Source organism: Oncorhynchus gorbuscha, linkage group LG18 (genome assembly GCF_021184085.1).
Source record: "Oncorhynchus gorbuscha isolate QuinsamMale2020 ecotype Even-year linkage group LG18, OgorEven_v1.0, whole genome shotgun sequence".
NCBI lineage: Eukaryota > Metazoa > Chordata > Actinopteri > Salmoniformes > Salmonidae > Oncorhynchus > Oncorhynchus gorbuscha.
This window is the reverse complement of record NC_060190.1, coordinates 43,579,861-43,597,527: the sequence shown is the minus strand read 5'-3', so window position 1 is coordinate 43,597,527 and position 17,667 is coordinate 43,579,861. Positions and strand designations below refer to the sequence as shown.

Genomic DNA, 17,667 nt, shown 5'->3' with positions numbered 1-17,667 from the left:
AAATTCTATAATATTCCCTGAATACAATTGGAGCCTTATTTATGTCCGATTCGTTTTTTGTCTGGTTCAAATGGTAGGCTATACCTCCATACCTCCAAAGGACATGAGTGACCAGCTGTTTTTTTCCGTGCAAATGCCAGACTGTTTTTTCCACAAAGGGTGCAATAAAACACTTCCCCATACACTTCCACTTCCAAAGTACAATACAACGTTTCCTTCACGGAAAGCGCATCAACAACTTCGGCCTATGTTGTTAACGCGAAGTATAGAGCACGGTGCCTATTTTTCTAATCGAAAGATATAATCTACTCAACCACGTATAGCCTAATATTGTGTGTATGGTGGGGGGGGGGTCTCAGTTAATACATGTATAAATTATCTTAAGAGTTGCATGATAAACCTGGCTTACAGAGGTCAAATGTTCCATATTAACTAGTTCTCTATTCAATTCAGAGAAAGGCTCACCGATAACATCCCACTGCTGCGTTCGTCACATGGCCCACATTAAAGTAATAGCCTTTTAAAAGCATTCGGATGTAGAGATCAAAGCATGTTTGGGGAACACCACGTTTGTATCCGACAACTTCTGCCAACCCATGAGCTCATTAGTTCGATTAAACTGAGTGCGGAACTTTTATTTGGAAAGCCGAGAAGGATTGATTAGACTATGTGGATATTAATCGAATTCATCATACCTGTCATAAAAGTCCTTATTATCTTTCCCATGTTATTCCAAAAAGAAGAAAAAAAAACTTAATAGCAATGGCTTGTCATTCAAATCTAACTTTAGGTAGGCTGTATTGTTTATATGGAAATCTAATAATCTGAGTTTGATATCGATTAAGACGCCACAGACACATTTGTGGCACGTTTACGGTGGATATTTTAAAAGCAGGATTTTCGCTATATATACATTTGTCATCGTTTATTTATATTGTGTTTTCCTGCAATAGGCCTTTACCGTCAAATAGTAATATTTTCCACCTACACACTGGCTTAGCTATTTCATCAACTAAATATCAACTATTACAGTAACAACCCTCAAATGTTCACTGCAGGATAGGCTACAGTAGTTTAAGAAACTTTGCTCTCTTGCTGTTTAAGCCTATTGGCCTTGTTTTGTAATAGGCCTAACATCATTTTGTGGTTTTGTCCATTATATCTTTTTTAAAGGCACCGCTTGACTATCCAGTGTCTTCACTTTAAGTTTATTCTCTTTCCATTCACTAGTGCAGTTCATTTCTTTGTTGGGCAAGGATTTCCCACACGCGGATACACACAGTGCATGCAGTGGTGGAGCGTTATAGGCTGTAGACTGGAAGCTGTCATTTGTCTGGTTTTATGACTTCTGCGGCTTACACAGGCGTTAAAGACATTCTTTCGCTGTAAAACTGCAATAAACCCCCACTCTCCTTGCCCAAAGAATTCGCACTGAACAAAGGGGCAACGCGCCAAAAAAAAAACCCTTGTCCCAATATAAGACTTTCCTTACCTCTTCGAATAAATGTGTCGAATTTCGTGCACCAGCTCTAATCGAATTATTGTCCAAAGTTGCTATAGACTATAGCCTAGCAGGCAACCTCATGTGTTATCAAATGTAGCATAGACCTGTCTTTTTTGATGGAGAAGCCTCAAAAGATTTTGGCATATCCTTACATGCCTGTCTATCCACAACAACGCAATTTCAGGTAAAATACAACTCCATTTATTACTCCTGTCGTGGAGGCCTATCGTGACATAAGTAACAGTGATCCCATTGCATGGTGAACTATTTCGTGTAATTCCAGCTCTAATGATAAATTAGGTGTGTGTGTGTGTGTGTGTGTCAAAGCGCACGCTCCTGTGTTCAGTTTTCCTGTCAGCCTCTAGGCTTCTGTGTTAGGACTTGTTTTATGTCAAACTGAATTAACTCAATTCTTACTATTTGGATTTTATATCATAAGATTAGATAACTGTGTTATGGCCATTCCTATTATCGAATACATCAACATTCAGTCCATTCATGTAAGTCTAAAGCCTATAGCAACGTTGCTATTACAAACTATCAAATTAAATGTCACCCAAACATGTTTTCTAAACTCTATTTGAACAATTTGATTAAACCCCTTTGTTTATCATAAATCGTGCTTTTTAATCCGTTTAATAAGCTATGTATCTCACACCGAGGAAAAATATATTAATCGATGAGGGCAATATTGTCAAGACTTTTTCTAACTGAATAATTCGATCACTGTATTGCAGTTGCGGACCCTAATCTTATTTTCTCGACCCGAGAGACTTGAAAACATAACTCTCCGTCGTCTCTAAGGTCCGTCTTTAAAAAAATAACAAGAGAATGAACTCAATTCCAAATAATTGAAACAGAGCATGCTTGTCTAGCGTTAGCATCTATTTCTCTCAATAATTCAATTCTACATTTAGGCTAATTGATTAATGTGATTGTTTATGGCCAATCTGATTCAATTCATCCACTGCATGTTCTTTATACATTTATGAGCATTAGCGCTATTATTTTTGCTTCAGTATAGTACAGGCTACTGTGCAACAAAGAACATGTGTTGCGGAGGCAGATTGGCAAGTATGTGACTTTGTGCGTGCGCATGCGCGCTCGCGCGTGTGTGTGTATAAACGCTCCCTATTTATGTAGTCCGTCTTTCTGTATGTGCGCACGCACAAGACAATGTATTAGCTTGGGATTGCGTTTGTGTGTGTACATGCGCGTATGTGAGAGTAGTTTCAAGCGAGGATTTTTTTAAATGAAGTAACGTTTTTTTTCTCCCTTAGTCCTCTACTCCTTGCTTTTTATTGGAGGAAATCTGGTCAGCTGACATTGTCATCTTGTCCATCCTAGAGTGAGGCTTTAGCAACAACATTCGGCTTTGTACCTTGTGTCTTTATTGGTGTCTAGAAATACATTATAAAGAAATCATTCAGCGTGCCGGTATTAAAAGATAGACTGACAGAGAAAAAAAAGAGAGTGACTTAGTGTGAGAGAGGGAGAATAGAGAGAGAGGTGAGATTGTAAGGGAGGGAGGGAAAGAGAAAGAGGGAGCAAGGGAGAGAGGCAAGGTATGAATTCGTATTTCGCAAACCCGTCGCTCTCATGCCATTTAGCTGGTGGTCAAGAGGTTTTACCTAACGTGGCCCTAAACTCAACTACCTATGACGCTGTTCGACACTACTCATCCTACGGAGCCGCTGTGGCCCAAAATCGGATATATTCCTCGCCTTTCTATTCGCCCCAAGACAACGTAGTGTTCGGCTCGAGCAGGGGACCGTACGAGTATGGATCCAACGTGTTTTACCAAGATAAGGACGTGCTGCCCAGCTGTAGGCAGAGCAGTTTGGGACAAGGTGCACAAACCTCACTCCCCCAGGATTACCCGTCTGATCCGTGCAGGAACGGCTCGCAGGAACAGAAGGGGAACATTCAGATCTTCCCGTGGATGCAGCGGATGAACTCTCATAGCGGTGAGTATTACCAACTCATAGAGATAAATTAGACGAGCTGGCCCGTTTTACGACTAGGGAAGCTACGTTTTATCACCCCATAAACCATTATACTACAGCAGCACCCTGTCGCCGGCAATAAAGACCTTTTATCTTCGTAGGAAATCCCTTTTGGACAAACTATCCGCTGTTCTCCGTCACAGTCCATCCCTATTTCCCTTAAAACAAAAGAGTTTATAGCATTTAAGTTCTTCTTTTTGTGACCCATAGCAGAGTTCACGGAATTTTAAGACGAGTATAATCTCTTCAAATATTACTCAGTAGACTGGGTTCCCCTGATAGCGAAAGTATGTGTGTGTGTGTTGCGTCAGTACATAGGCTACCACAACTGTTGTTTATTTAGATAATTGCAAAACATAGGCTAGCATGAAAACCTGGCACGATAAGGCTATATCCTAGACTACGAATGATTATGAATGAAGGCCTAATATCGATTATTTCCGTGGGTTTTTGTGATTATGTGTGTTTGGGTAGTGCAGGGTTTCACAAACTCGGTCGGAGGGACCCCAATGGGTGCACGTTTTGGTTTTTGCCTACCTTTATACAAATAATCGACTCATCATCAAGCTTTGATCATTTGAATCAGCAAAATTAAACGTGCACCCCTTGAGGTCTCGAGAACCGAGTTTGGGAAACGCTGGGATAGTGACATTGCATTATAGCTTACTTTAAAATATATTTCCTGATTATGCTAATTTAAATTGTGTTTCCACTCAGGAGTTGGATATGGTTCTGACAGACGAAGAGGCCGACAAATTTACTCCCGGTACCAAACTCTAGAACTCGAAAAGGAATTCCATTTCAACCGCTACTTGACGAGACGCAGACGTATCGAAATCGCCAACGCACTCTGTCTCACCGAACGTCAGATAAAAATCTGGTTCCAGAATCGCCGGATGAAATGGAAAAAGGAAAGCAATCTAACTACGACTCTCACCGAAAGTGGTTCGGCAGGGGTGAGTCAAGACACGAGTAAGGAGGACACAGAAGAGGCGACAGAAGAGAAGAAAGAATGAACGAGATCCTAACTTACTATATGCATCAATCCGCCGTTCTGTGAGGATAACTTAACTACCTATCAAGTAGCCTACCTATCAACTATTGTTTGGCACAATAAAGAAACTAGTGTATTAACATATGTGGCTGCGTTAAATGGAATGTGGACGCTACATATCTTCAGACATCAATGTTTGCCATTTTAATTTCTTTCTGTATTGGATATGAACATTTCACCGTGACCAAATCATTTAATTCCTTACTTGACATTCCCTTATATACCCAAACTGTGTGTAACGCGAAGACATTCATCATTATATGTTCTTAAATGCTGTTTGACAGCAAAGAAACACAGTGGTTCTCAGATGTCTATACACCTATGATGTTGGCAATATGTTTTACAAAAGTAATTGTCATAAGATGTGAAGGAAGGTATAAGCTTTACATCCGCTTGAGTAACCCATTTATGTTTTTTTTCGTTTTGCTGTTTTGTTGTACGAAAAAAACTATGCTGAATAATAACGACTCACACTACCTAAATTGTTGATATGTTTGTAAATATATGTATATCTATATTACACGCCTTAGTCCTGTGAGAGCATTCGTCCGCCTCCCGAACCTTCTTTGTATTAGCTAGCCTACTTTATTTATGTTTAGATATGTACCAGTAGGCTAGCCTACATTGAGTATGTGGTCAAATCATAACTGACCGATGTGGCTTGAATTGTAGCGTTAGTTGAAAATCCGAAATAAAACAATAACAGTGATGAAGGCTATGAAATTCACTTCAAGTCATATTTAATAAAACTGTTAATAAAAAAAGTTGTCGTCCATGTTTTTGCGCCCATCATACCAAGTTGGTCTAGTTCTCAATTATAGCCCTCCATGCAGGTAAAATATGTACATTATCCTTGTTCACGTTTTCTATTCGTCATATAACAGACCCAAAGCCAGCCACCCTATCTATATAATGGTTCTTCCACGTTATCCGCCGATTCAAAGCTTCGCCACTTCAAAGCAATGCAGTGAAGTATTTGAATAGTCACTTCAAATAGCTACAGAAATGTTGGAAGATGTGGATGGGGAGAGTAGAGGAAAAGCAAATCCCACAATTCGATATAAAATCACCGCTTGAGAGGCCTGTCTAATTGTTATGTCTAAATAGACTTCCATTTCAGCTTACACGGTATGATTTAACGTTTTCATACGTGTTATTAAGAAAGTAGTCCTTCTTTTCTTAGAAAACTTGTCCAGTTATGTGACTCATGTCACACACAAGCCAATTCAAACCAGGAGATGTTGCAGTTGTTTAGATGACATTCTGTTTGCGCTTTACCTTTTCAGATAAACCGATGATGCAACTTGAATAAAGATCATTTAGGATTACTGTTATTATTATCACCATTATTATCAACGTTGGCATTATCATTCTAAGTAGGCTATCAGTCGTTGTAGGCTATACAATTACGCACAATTACTCACGTCGATTTCGAATTCTGGTATACCTGCCTTATCGAGAAAATAGTTCCTGGTGGTCAGTCAAGCCATTTAGAAAACAATTCCAGATAGGCCTCAAATACGATATGAAACATACAGTGAACAAATGTGTACTTACAGTATAGCGACCCAAACAAGTAGAATGTTCTCATGCATTGCTATTACGTTGACTGAATATCAGTTGGCCAAAGTAATATGCCATAGCAATTGATTGTTTAGCCCATTAAAATGTGTATTATTACGTTTTATTACTATTATCTGTTTATTGTGAAAAACAATTAAATAAATGCTACAGACAACCCACTTGGCACACACGGGTTGAATCAACGTTATTTCCAAGTTGAACCAACGTGGAATTGACGTTGAATTGATGTCTGTGCCCACTGGGCATTTTGTGTAAAGTTGTGGTCAGACATTATGTAGCCACCATTGATGCTGCCTATTCTATTGCCTTTTATAGTTTGGAGACCAACTGCCTGCTCTATGCTACACTTTTAAGGATACTTTTATACATATAGGTTGCTGGATCGAATCCCCGAGCTGACAAGGTAAAAAAAAGATCTCGTTCTGCCGCCGAGCAAGGCAGTTAACCCATTGTTCCCCGGGCGCCGAAGACGTGGATGTCGATTAAGGCAGCCCCCGCATCTCTCTGATTCAGAGGGGTTGGGTTAAATGCGCAAGACACATTTCATTTGAAAGCATGCAGTTGTACAACTGACTAGGTATCCCCCTTTCTGTTGTACAACTGACTAAGTATCCCCCTTTCTGTTGTACAACTGACTAAGTATCCCCCTTTCTGTTGTACAACTGACTAAGTATCCCCCTTTCTGTTGTACAACTGACTAAATATCCCCCTTTCTGTTGTACAACTGACTAAGTATCCCCCTTTCTGTTGTACAACTGACTAAGTATCCCCCTTTCTGTTGTATAACTGACTAAGTATCCCCCTTTCTGTTGTACAACTGACTAAGTATCCCCCTTTCTGTTGTACAACTGACTAAATATCCCCCTTTCTGTTGTACAACTGAATAAGTATCCCCCTTTCTGTTGTACAACTGACTAGGTATCCCCCCTTTACTATCGGTAGTGTTGGTAGTAATCAATTAGTTTGTCTGCAACTGGTTATAACAAACTTTAACATTAGGCCTTCAATGCAGTTCTACCCTATGACAAAAACATGTTATATGGGGGGGCTTGTGTGTTTTATGGCCTTATCCATCCCTGGCACCAGGTGACGCTCTCGGCCTTTCGTCCAGCACTGCACCGCCAGTGCCCCAACAGGGTCCCCGCTGCCCGGATATCAGGCGTTTCTCCTATTTCCATCAATAACCTCCAAGTGTGATCTAACCAAATTTATGACTGGCCGATACGAGCACGTGATTATTTTTAAACATCCCATATTTGGGCAATGGAGAAAAAAATAAAAAATCACCCACCTATAAATCGTGGTCATTTTTAGGATAAAACCCATGAACTTCAAAAGAGCTACAAATCAAACGCAATAATAATAACAAACCGTTACAACTGCTATCTGTAGGCCTACATATTTTTTACAGTTATCGTGTTAAATAAAAACTTGAATGCTATAATTTAATCCATATAAATGCTTCCATTTCGTTTCCTTAGCGTTTTCTCTTGAAATGAGCTCTTACGTAGCCAACTCATTGTTTAAGCAAACTCACGAGGCGTCAGCCTTCGCTTTGCACAACCATGGATACGGCTCTAGCTCCGAACTCAACGTGTCCGGCTACTGTGGTTTTGGAGGGCATGATCACCGGGGGTCATTCGCGTCCCCACCGTCCTCAAGCTCCCTTGGCATGGTAGAGATGAACTCTGGGCTGCATGGCAATCCTGGCGACCTTACACCACGACCAGAGTCTTCCACAGGAGACGCTTCCCAGAGACGCCACATGAACGAGCAGACAAGCCGCCAGGGTTCTCTAAATCTCGGACTGTATTGTCGCAAACCCGAGACGGACTCGGATTTCAGCGAAATGCATATATGCAAGACTCAAACAGGCGAGATCAAAGTCGTAAGTTTGCAACCCGTCCAGCCAGTAAGACAAGGAAACCATTCTACTCAGCCACAAACCAGCGAACCGCAACCACAAATATATCCCTGGATGACGAAACTACACATGGGTCACGGTAAAGTTTCATGTATATCTTTTCTTTATTTTGTACAAAGGGAAGTTTCTTTCTCACCCCTTCTCTCCTCCATGTGTGTCTCTATTTTTACCCTCCTGAGTCCATTCACACTTTTTCTTTCTTGCGTTTTATAGGCTGTATTCGGAAATAATAAAACTCGCAGTCGTAAATTTTATGACAAAGTCATCAATTGCTCGTAAAAATGTCCTGTTACACCGAAGAAGCGATCTGCGTCCAAATTTATGACAGGGTAATTGGATAAGGGAGACACAAGTCCCTTAAAAATATCAAGAAACAATGTTTTCATTCTATTTTAGAATCAAAACAAGATAGTATGATAAGTAGGCCTATGCTTATTTTGAGGAGAGTTGAAGGGTGAAATTGTGGATTTCACTGTGCACTTTAACTGAACGTTTATCAAATTTGAAAAGTCTACTTACTTGCCATGGCAACTTATTTTGTGTTATGTAACAGGGCATGTAACCTACTTTAGAGGCTCAAATGATATTTCTGTAACTGTAACGACCTTGTTCTTGTTTTAGTTGTAGTTATAATAATAATGATTATTATAATAACAATACTATTATTAGTAATAAGCCTACTAGTAATATACTTTCATTGTAGTTTCATTGAGTGAACCCGAATGGCCACCTTTTTGCCTGGGTTTTGGTAACTCACGCAGCTCCACATTGATTACCATTTACCCAGCCATCCAGCTATCCTCATATAGGCTATATTCATTAAGCCATACAGTAACATTAAAATGTTAAAGTAATCTTTAACATGAGTATATAGTCACAGAAGAGGCTGTGTTTTGCTATTAATTCTTATTAATTGATATGCTTACAAGTCATTGCATGTCCATTGACAAGTTAAGACATATTTTAAGTGATAATGTTGAGAATGTTTCTATGAATTGTCACATTTCCAGTGTGGTCACAGATTATTTTTCTCTCAATTACACTCCAGAGGCTGACGGTAAAAGGTCAAGGACGAGTTACACGCGCTACCAAACTCTGGAGTTGGAGAAAGAGTTCCATTTCAACCGGTATCTGACGCGTCGTAGGCGTATCGAGATCGCCCATACTCTCTGTCTGAACGAGAGGCAGATCAAAATCTGGTTCCAGAACCGACGAATGAAGTGGAAGAAGGACTCAAAGCTTAAAATTAAAGAGTCAATCTAAAACATGGAGCCATTTTCAAACGTTATCAACGTTCCTTAGAGATGTCATTCAAAGACTGTCAGCACCACCCATGTTTCCAAACAGTGACTTTTGTGATGCGATGTTTCAGTGTGATGACAAATATTGAACATTCTTCGATTATGGATCTGATTATGTAATATACCTGTCATTTGGTTTGAATGTTGTGTTGTTTTATTTTCTATCTTTGAATATGTACTTGTTCAGCAGAGTCTTATATAACTTGTGAGAATAGAAACGCTTGAAATATATTAATTAGCGAAAATTGTAACATTTCACCACTTACCTTTTTTTTATTACCTTGAAGTATTTTAAAGCTGAACGTTTTATTGTTATTATCGTATTACTACTGTACTATCACTATTGTTTTCTTCGTGAGAGGTGCCTATTATTTATATAAAAAAACAACAAGGTAAATAAATTCCTTGTAGTTTATCTTCAAACTCCTTAAGTATTTATTTTCTGATTGTGTTTTTTTACCAGCCCAGTTTAAACAACGGTGTAACATAGAAACATTTTAGTAAATTGCGAGGGCTATATCATTCTGTGATTGTATTTAAAATAGTCCACATAAAATGATTGGTTTTGGACAAGTGTCGTGAGAACAGTGATATACTTAAACCTTACTATACATTTCGTAGTTAACATGTATACTGTGAATGGTTTCCTCATCTGAAAAGGTATATTGTATTAGGCTACATAACTTGCCAGTATAGGCAGGGGCTTCATATTTGGGGGAAACATAACATTTGGCCTGATTGTTGACTAAGATCTGACCTAATGTGCCAAGTATGATCATGGGATTTGTTTTTAAACCTCAGCATTACATTTGTCACAAATCTTTATTAGCAATTTAGAATATTTTGTAAAACACGAAAAATACATGTAGTGGCAGATTACAGCTGAGAATTGGGCAATAGCCCAGCATCCTACATGTCCTGCAAATTTCACATTACTTGGGAACGTGGGCAAAACAGAAATACACTCTGTAGTCTAGAGTTTATGTAGGCCTGATGTGTAACTTATGTTCACTTCAATAATGATTCATTATTAATGTACATAAGGTTTGAAAGTGAAGAACACAGACGTGGTATTGTTTTTCTTCTGAATACTTATCTCTCCAACTAATGTGAGATTTTGGGTTGACATAAAGGTTGTCATGAGGCAGGACACCCATGTCCACAATGAGTAGCCAACAATTAAACAATTTTCTCGTTTCCGGCGGCTGCCACAAAGCACACAAGTGTCAGAACCTTTTCTCGTATGCACGGTTATAATTCCTCACATATACAACTTTGAAGGCCTTGTAGGTAAAACAAATTCACATATTACATTTAACATATTCTTGACCAAGTTTCTTTTCACTTTTTAGAAATAATAATAATCTATTGAGTGGTTTAATGGAGGATGATCCTCTGGAACGAAATGCACTTGAATTACCTATATTAACTAGAACAGTTAGCACCATAGTATAGCTTAGATTTAAAATAGCTCATTTTGATTATAGATAGGTGAAGTTTTATCTTTGAAGTGGACTGAAATCTTGAGGAGAAAGGCATTCGTGCTATGTTTGTGTTTTAAGTAATGAAATAAAGATGGGTGAATTTGGGGGGAAAAAAACAGCGTCGTATGTGCTTCATATTACAACTATGTCTTTTGAATGTGTCACGGGGAAAACGGGGTGTGGGAAAGTATAATGGTATACTGGATCTTTGTGCGGCTAATTCAGTAGCGGTTTGATTAGCCAACTCCAAAGAAGAAGTGGCTGTTTTTTTAGTCTTTGGCCCTTAGCAGTTCTCAACGTGCTCGCCGGTTCACTGTCAGGCTCCACTTCCTTAGTAATTGTTTACAGTACAGACGGATGCCTGTAAAACTTTATGGCCCGGTCGTGTCATAAAACTTTACAGCTTTCCCTAACACGGCTCAAACAACGACAGTTGTTTTCTGTCTAGCGAAACAGATGCACTTCCAGGGAGGCTCTGAATACAGGAGAAAACGCTATTTCCATTTGATGTAACCAATCTGTTAATTTTGCTAAAATAGTAACTTAATCACCCAAGATTGACAAAAATGAATATCATTTTCCCAGGGAAAAGAAAACTTTTAATCAAAATCCCAAGCAGCAGTTGAACTAGAAATATATTATTCTCTTAGGCTATTTCCAGGAACATTCAACACAATTTCTAACTTATGTGACAACGTAAAAGCTTTCTCTCGTCGTTTTGAATGATCCACCAACTTTGGACCCGAAACTATAATTTATCATTTATTTGATCTCAAAACAGGTCCAAACATGATTTCTTCCTTAATGTCACATGTTGTCCATATCAAAGTTTCTGACGGAACTTTTCGATCAAAAACACATTTATAGAGCCACCTTTGAGCGAAGCATGCACTGAAGTAATCACTTCTGCATCGATCATTTAAAAAAACGCTGGTTATAGAGAATTCTGGTTTGGTGTAATTATTAGGGTCAACTATCGTGTCAGTCTGTAAAAGTAGCCTACATGCCTTCCCTCCATGATCCTACACCGGGAGCAGTATGACACCATGTAACAAATCTTCAGGAGGAACCTCTGTAGCCGTCATCACGCAGCATCAACCTTGCTGTCTCAAACATATCAACACAGGTAAACAGTGCTGGACAACCCCTCCCCTCCTCAAGCCCTTTCACATGTGAAAGAGTCCTTTCCACAAGAGGATAAACTGGTGTCTTCCTTGCAGTCTTCTGCAACTTCTTGGTACAGTATTTCCCCAACACTATTTACATGTCAAACCCTGTTCCATGTCAGAAAGAATGAAACAAACATGACTCACCTCTTCATTATTGTGGTTATAGTTCCAGACTTGACGCGTAGAGTAGTTTTTTTTGTTCTATTGCATAGCCTGCTTTTTAGTTTCCGTCTGTCTGTCTTTTGTACTTTTAAACTTTTGGAGGTTGTGTATGCAGAAGGGCCTAAGGCGCTGACCCTGAGTGGCTCGCGGGGAACACGTGATGCCATTAAAGTAAGTTTTATGGTTTGGGAGAGCTGACAACCCAGTCCTCGATATATTTACATCATATGTAATCTTAACTGTCGTGAATCGCAGCTGTTGGACGCTCGTATCTGAGTGGACGGTGGGGTATGAGGCGTTTAGTAAGGACTATCTAGCCCTCAATACTCTGCACTCTCATCGTTTGACTCAGGCAAATGGTTCCCAGACGGTGCAGTAAGTTAATAATCTTGTTTATCTTGCTGGTAATGAAATAGACACATGCCCCTTGTAACAACAGGGGGGTTAATTAATACTGTAATTTTAATGTTAGCCTGATAAATGCCTTGGTGATCTGGCGCGAATGGTTTTCAATTAGGCTCTTTACATGTTGGCATTTTCTCTTGACTCAGATTACTTTTAAAGGTAGACTAGTTGCATGTGGTATAGATGTGATGCTGTGGGGGTTAACAGTTGAGTGTAGGCTAAGTGCGTTTCATTTAGGTCTTTGTAGCGGAAGCCCCCTGTGTTCTCTTGACGTATGTGGAGTTGTCATTACATAACTAGACGTCAACATTGTCTTTGAGTTAATTTTGTTTAGTTGATCCAGCAATCAATCAGCTTTGATTCAGCAATCACCATACAGAGTTAATAGAGTTAATAGCTTAATGTTTTTAAGGGAACATGAACATAAAACAAAATGGGTTGATTAGTAATGAACAAATAATAACTCCTTTAAAAATTCAACATGGAAGCAATTGTAGGCTATCAACTTAGTTTCAAAAGTTAATCACAGCTCACTGTATTGAATAGTATTGTGCCTATGTCTGTGTGGGTGGGGTGGGGGTGGGGGTGGGAGTAGTCTGCAAAGGAACCATTCTGCTGCTATCAGGCTACTTACATGCTAGGTTTCTATCCAACTTGTCGACGGATATATATTCTAAAATCCGCATAGAGGTGTATAGTCTACACAATGAGATTATTATGGATAAGAGCAAGAATATTTTTTATTTGTCAAACGGCAGTCAAGCAGAATAAGACCCTCTATATGTATTGGCAAGGAGCATCAACCACCCTGTGGAGCATCAACCACCCATTCACCACCCTGTGAAGTTCATCATAATTTAATTTCAGATGTATTCTAATAAACTGCATGGTTTCCCGAGTCTTAGTGGGAGGACACACCATATCATCGCGTGACACCAAGTTTACTTCGACATTATGGTTATTATTTCAATATTTTAGTATAAAGGCTTTTCCACCACCATTTCTCGCACAATTAATTTTACGACAAAAACAGCTCACCTTCTCGAATGAACAAATTATTTGTCGCATTTATAAATTGTACCGGAACTCTCTGTTTCCATCACAGCTGTCGTGATTTAAAAAAAAAAAAGCTATGCCTCGCATAAAAACTTTGAATGGTAACGTGGTTTGTGATAGCAATTATTCAATCTCAAAGTTTGTAGCACAACAGCCGGTTGGACCATTAAACCCTGTGATGCCTGCCAGTATCTCAGGCATCCATTCATTCATTAGAGACTCCCGGTCCTTACTGAACACAGGAACAGATTGTGCAAGTCTAATTTTCCGGCCCTCTGAATTTAACTTTAAAAATCCCAGCTGGGTAGGCCTAGTGGTTTGCTTGTGTTTAACGTTAGATGGTGGCTTGCTGTTAGTCCAATAGACAGGTTTTACAAGTGGTGATTTGTTTCTTTCTTTGTTTGATGTTTGTTTTGAATAGTTTCCCCCAGAGGATGTATGGAAGTTTCCATGAGTAGCCTAGCTAAAGTTTCACCAGTAGCCTAGGAAATGTAGACAGGAGCTCATTTCTGAATTAATTGAATATCAACAAAAATGTCAATATTGCTGGAATACATTTTTTACATGACAGATACAGTCAGGGCCAGATCCCTATTATGGTTCAGGATATAAAGATTGGGTCATGTGATGTCATGTCTGTTTGACTACTCTCTACAGACTGCTGCAATTCTGGCCTCATTAAACCTCTACGGGTTCAGTGTCCCTATACCGGGTCAGTTTAGCTAACATGCACTAATGTGATTAGCATGATGTTGTAAGTAACAGCAAACTTTCCAGGACATAGACATGTCTTATATGGGCAGAAAAAAATAAATTATTGTTAATCTAACTGCACTGTTCAATTTACAGTAGCTATTACAGTGAAAAATACCATGCTATTGTTTGAGGAGAGTGCACAACAACAGAAAACTTTTTTCACCGCAACAGGATTGACACATTCACATCTGAAGCTAAATAATGTCCTTACATTCAGTAATCTTGCTCTGACTTGTCATCCTGAAGGTCCCAGAGATAAAATGTAGTATAGTTTTGCTTGATAAAATATACTTTTAAATTAAAATGTGGGAACTGGGTTCTACAGTTTGAACCCCTGCTGTCTCTGGCTCCACACCCACTCCACCCTGTCATCTAGATGTGTGAAAGTTAGTATATAAGCTAATGATCCATCATGTATGACATTCTTGGGAGTGTGTAAACTTACATTTTGTATTACCATATAATTTTTGTATGTTCTCTGTAGTTATGAACATGAAAATGTATCTATTGACCAATTCGGCACATTTGGGTAGATATTGTTCAGTATTGCAATGCTTCACTCGATCAATCTGAAACTTTGCACACACACTGCTGCCATCTAGTGGTCACAATCTAAATTGCGCCTAAACGGCAATATTATATTATGGCCTTTCACTTGCATTTCAAAGATGATGTAACAACAAAAAACATAGAAAACGCATGTTTTTGTTGTTTGTATTATCTTCCAGATCTAATGTGTTATATTCTCCTACATTAATTTCACTTTTCCACAACCTTCAAAGTGTTTCCTTTCAAATGTTATCAAGCATATGCATATCCTTGCTTCAGGACCTGATCTACAGGCAGTTAGATTTGGGTATGTCATTTTAGGCAAAAATTGAAAAAAAGGGCCTGATCCTTAAGAGATTTTTAACATAACATTGGACAGGTACCTGTGATATTCAATGTTATAATGAGACTTTAAAAATACTACAGGCCACTGCTATACATTTTGAATGATCTTGACTCTAAAATGAAAAGTTTAGTTTGTTATGAGGTTCCGCAAGTGTGTAATATGGTCATGTTGGGCATGTTTATAGCATTGTGTAATTTAAGTAACAAGAAAACTGCTGGCTTCAAATCAAATGTTATTTGCCACATACACATGGTTGGCAGATGTTAATGCGAGTGTAGCGAAATGCTTCTGGTTCCGACAGTGCAGTAATATCTAAGTAATCTAACAGTTCCGGAGCAACTACCTAATACACACAAATCTAAAAGGGGTGTAATAAATATATAGATGAGCGATGGCCAAATGAGCGGCATAGGCAAGGTGCAATAGATGGTATAAAATAAGGTATATACATATGATATGAGTAATGTAAGATATGTAAAATATTATTAAAGTGGCATTGTTTAAGGTGACTAGTGATCCATTTGTTAAAGTGGTCAGTGATTGGGTCCCCATGTAGGCAGCAGTCTTTCTGAGTTAGTGATTGCTGTTTAGTAGTCTGATGGCTTGAGATAGAAGCTGTTCTTCAGTCTCTCGGTCCCAGTTTTGATGCACCTGTACTGACCTCGCCTTCTGGATGGTAGTGAGGTGAGCAGGCAGTGGCTCGGGTGGTTATTGTCTTTGATGATCTTTTTTGCCTTCCTGTGACATTGGGTGCTATAGGTGTCATGGAGGGCAGGCAGTTTGCTCCCAGACTGCACCACCCTCTGGAGAACCTTGCGGTTGAGGGTGGATCCTTTGCCATACCAGGCGGTGATACAGCCCGACAGGATGCTCTCGATTGTGGATCTGTAAAAGTTAGTCAGGGTTTTGGGTGACAAGCAAAATTTCTTCAGCCTCCTGAGGTTGAAAAGGCACTGTTGCGCCTTCTTCACCACACTGTCTGTTTGGCTGGACCATTTCAGTTTGTCGTTGATGTGTACGCCGAGGAACTTAAAACTTTCCACCTTCTCCACTGCTGTCCCGTCGATGTGGGTAGGGGGGTGCTCCCTCTGCTGTTTCCTGAAGTCCACAATCATCTCCTTTGTTTTGTTGACTTTGAGTGAGAGGTTGTTTTCCTGACACCACACTCTGAGTGCCCTCACTTCCTCCCTGTAGGCTTTCTCGTCATTGTTGTGATTAAGCCCACTACTGTTGTGTCATCTGCAAACTTGAGGATTGAGTTGGAGGCGTGCATGGCTATGCAGTCGTGGGTGAACAGGGAGTACATTAGGGGGCTGAGCACACACCCTTGTGGGTCCCCAGTGTTGAGGGTCAGTGAGGTGGAGATGTTGTTTCCTACCTTCACCACCTTAGGGCGGCCAGTCAGAAAGTCCAGGACTCAATTGCACAGGGCGGGGTCATGGCCCAGGGCCTCCAGATTGATGATGAGCTCGGAGGGTACAATGGTGTTGAATGCTGAGCTGTAGTCGATGAACAGCATTCTTACATAGGTATTCCTCTAGTCCAGATGGGATAGGGCAGTGTGCAGTGTGATGGCGATTGCATAGTCTGTGGACCTGTTAGGGCGGTATGCAAACTGAAGTGGCCGGTAAGGTGCAGGTGATATTATCCTTGACTAGTCTTGCAAAGCACTTCATGATGACAAAAGTGAGTGCTACGGGGCGGTAATCATTTAGTTCAGTTATCTTTGCCTTCCTGGGTATAGCATAGTGGGATAGGGAGCGATTGAATATGTCCATAAACACAACAGCCAGCTGATCTGCGCATGATCTGAGGATGCCGTGTGGGCCAGCAATCTTGCGAGGGTTTAACATGTTTAAATGTTTTACTCACGTCGGCCACAGGAGGGGGGGCACAGTTGTTGTTAGCGGGCCGGGATGGTGGCACTGTAGTATCCTCAAAGCTGGCAAAGAAGGTGTGTAGTTTGTCTGGAAGCGTGACGTCGGTGTGCATGATGTGGCTCATTTTCTTTTTGTAGTCCGTGATTTCTGTAGACCCTGCCACATGTCTCGTGTCTGAGCCATTGAATTGCGACTTCACTTTGTCCCTGTACCAGCATTGCACTTGTTTGATTGCCTTGCGGAGGGAATAACTACACTGCTTATATTCAGCCATATTCCCAGACCTCTTTCCATGGTTATAAATGCGGTGGTTCGTGCTTTCAGTTTTGCACGAATGCCACCATTCATCCATGGTTTCTGGTTAAGAAATGGTTCTCATCACTGGTGCATCCTGTTTGAGTTTCTGCCTATAAGACGGTAGGAGCAGGATGGCGTTGTGTTCAGATTTTCCGAAGTGAGGGTGGCATCTTGCTCCTACCGTCTTATA

The 17,667-nt window shown here is 40.0% G+C and overlaps 2 protein-coding genes across 2 annotated transcripts; both read left to right on the top strand.

The window, feature by feature from the left end:
* The first annotated feature begins 660 nt into the window (after window positions 1-660).
* LOC124003456 (homeobox protein Hox-C6a-like) lies at window positions 661-5,318 on the top strand. The gene is made up of 2 exons (XM_046311726.1): window positions 661-3,471; window positions 4,228-5,318. Exons 1-2 carry the CDS (start codon window positions 3,072-3,074, stop codon window positions 4,524-4,526), a joined length of 699 nt encoding a protein of 232 aa, XP_046167682.1. The 5' UTR covers window positions 661-3,071; the 3' UTR covers window positions 4,527-5,318.
* A 2,175-nt stretch (window positions 5,319-7,493) lies between these two features.
* Window positions 7,494-10,960, top strand: LOC124003474 (homeobox protein Hox-C5-like). Its single transcript, XM_046311755.1, has 2 exons — window positions 7,494-8,151; window positions 9,121-10,960. Exons 1-2 carry the CDS (start codon window positions 7,644-7,646, stop codon window positions 9,333-9,335), a joined length of 723 nt encoding a protein of 240 aa, XP_046167711.1. The 5' UTR covers window positions 7,494-7,643; the 3' UTR covers window positions 9,336-10,960.
* The last annotated feature ends 6,707 nt before the right edge of the window (window positions 10,961-17,667 follow it).